The 872-nt window shown below is 61.6% G+C and overlaps 1 protein-coding gene across 1 annotated transcript in view; it reads left to right on the top strand.

The window, feature by feature from the left end:
• The window catches only part of PSMD3 (proteasome (prosome, macropain) 26S subunit, non-ATPase, 3), a gene marked incomplete at its 5' end in the record, with an annotated part of 2,334 nt that extends 1,547 nt beyond the window's left edge, over nucleotides 1-787 (top strand). The window contains 3 exons of the mRNA XM_010085764.1: nucleotides 240-395; nucleotides 509-559; nucleotides 677-787. Coding sequence (XP_010084066.1) covers nucleotides 240-395; nucleotides 509-559; nucleotides 677-754 — 285 coding nt within the window. The remainder of the gene's footprint in view (nucleotides 1-239; nucleotides 396-508; nucleotides 560-676) is intronic.
• Nucleotides 788-872: the final 85 nt, after the last annotated feature.

Genomic DNA, 872 nt, shown 5'->3' with positions numbered 1-872 from the left:
CCTCGCGGCCGCCTCTGCCCTGTCCCTGCAGCACTCCCGTCCTGGGACAGCTGCTGGTTTGAGGTTGAGACCCCTCCAGGGGATGCTGGGGACACTCAGGGCACCACGTCCCCTCCCTGTGCGCTGTGTCCTGAGCGCGCCGCTCCTGTCACAGCAGCCAGCTCCTCCCTTCACTCTAAACTGCTGCCTCGGCCCTGGGAGCCAGCGGGTGCCCTGACCGCGTGCCCTCCGGCTTGCAGGCCATCCGGGATGGCGTCATCGAGGCCAGCATTAACCACGAGAAGGGCTACGTCCAGTCCAAGGAGATGATCGACATCTATTCCACCCGGGAGCCCCAGCTGGCCTTTCACCAGCGCATCTCCTTCTGCCTCGACATCCACAACATGTCTGTCAAGGTGAGCGGCACGTCCCTGGGCAAGGGGACAGCAGGGCCCAGCTGGAGGGGACACGGGGGCAGAGCTCAGGCATTTCTCATCTCACAGCTTCTCCTCTCCTTTCTTTTTTCCAGGCCATGAGGTTCCCACCCAAATCTTACAACAAGGACTTGGAATCTGCAGAGGTGAGAATCTCAGCTGGGTCTCTGCAGCCCGACACCGCTCACGTCACAGCCCGGTGGCCACCGAGGACCTGGCTCCTGTCCCCCCCACTGCCACCAACCTCTGCCTTTGCCTTCCAGGAGCGCCGGGAGCGCGAGCAGCAGGACCTGGAGTTCGCAAAGGAGATGGCAGAGGACGATGATGACGGTTTTCCGTGACCCTCTGGCCTGGCTGTATTTTTTTATTTGTCCCTTGGGAAGATGCTGTCTGAGCGGAGCTCCCCCACGCAGCCCTCGTCCCCCCGTCTGCCTTTCTTTTATAAATACCTGCATGTCT

The sequence above is a fragment of the Pterocles gutturalis genome, unplaced genomic scaffold (genome assembly GCF_000699245.1).
Source record: "Pterocles gutturalis isolate BGI_N339 unplaced genomic scaffold, ASM69924v1 scaffold23300, whole genome shotgun sequence".
Classification (NCBI taxonomy): Eukaryota; Metazoa; Chordata; class Aves; order Pterocliformes; family Pteroclidae; genus Pterocles; species Pterocles gutturalis.
This window is presented reverse-complemented; position numbering and strand designations above follow the sequence as displayed.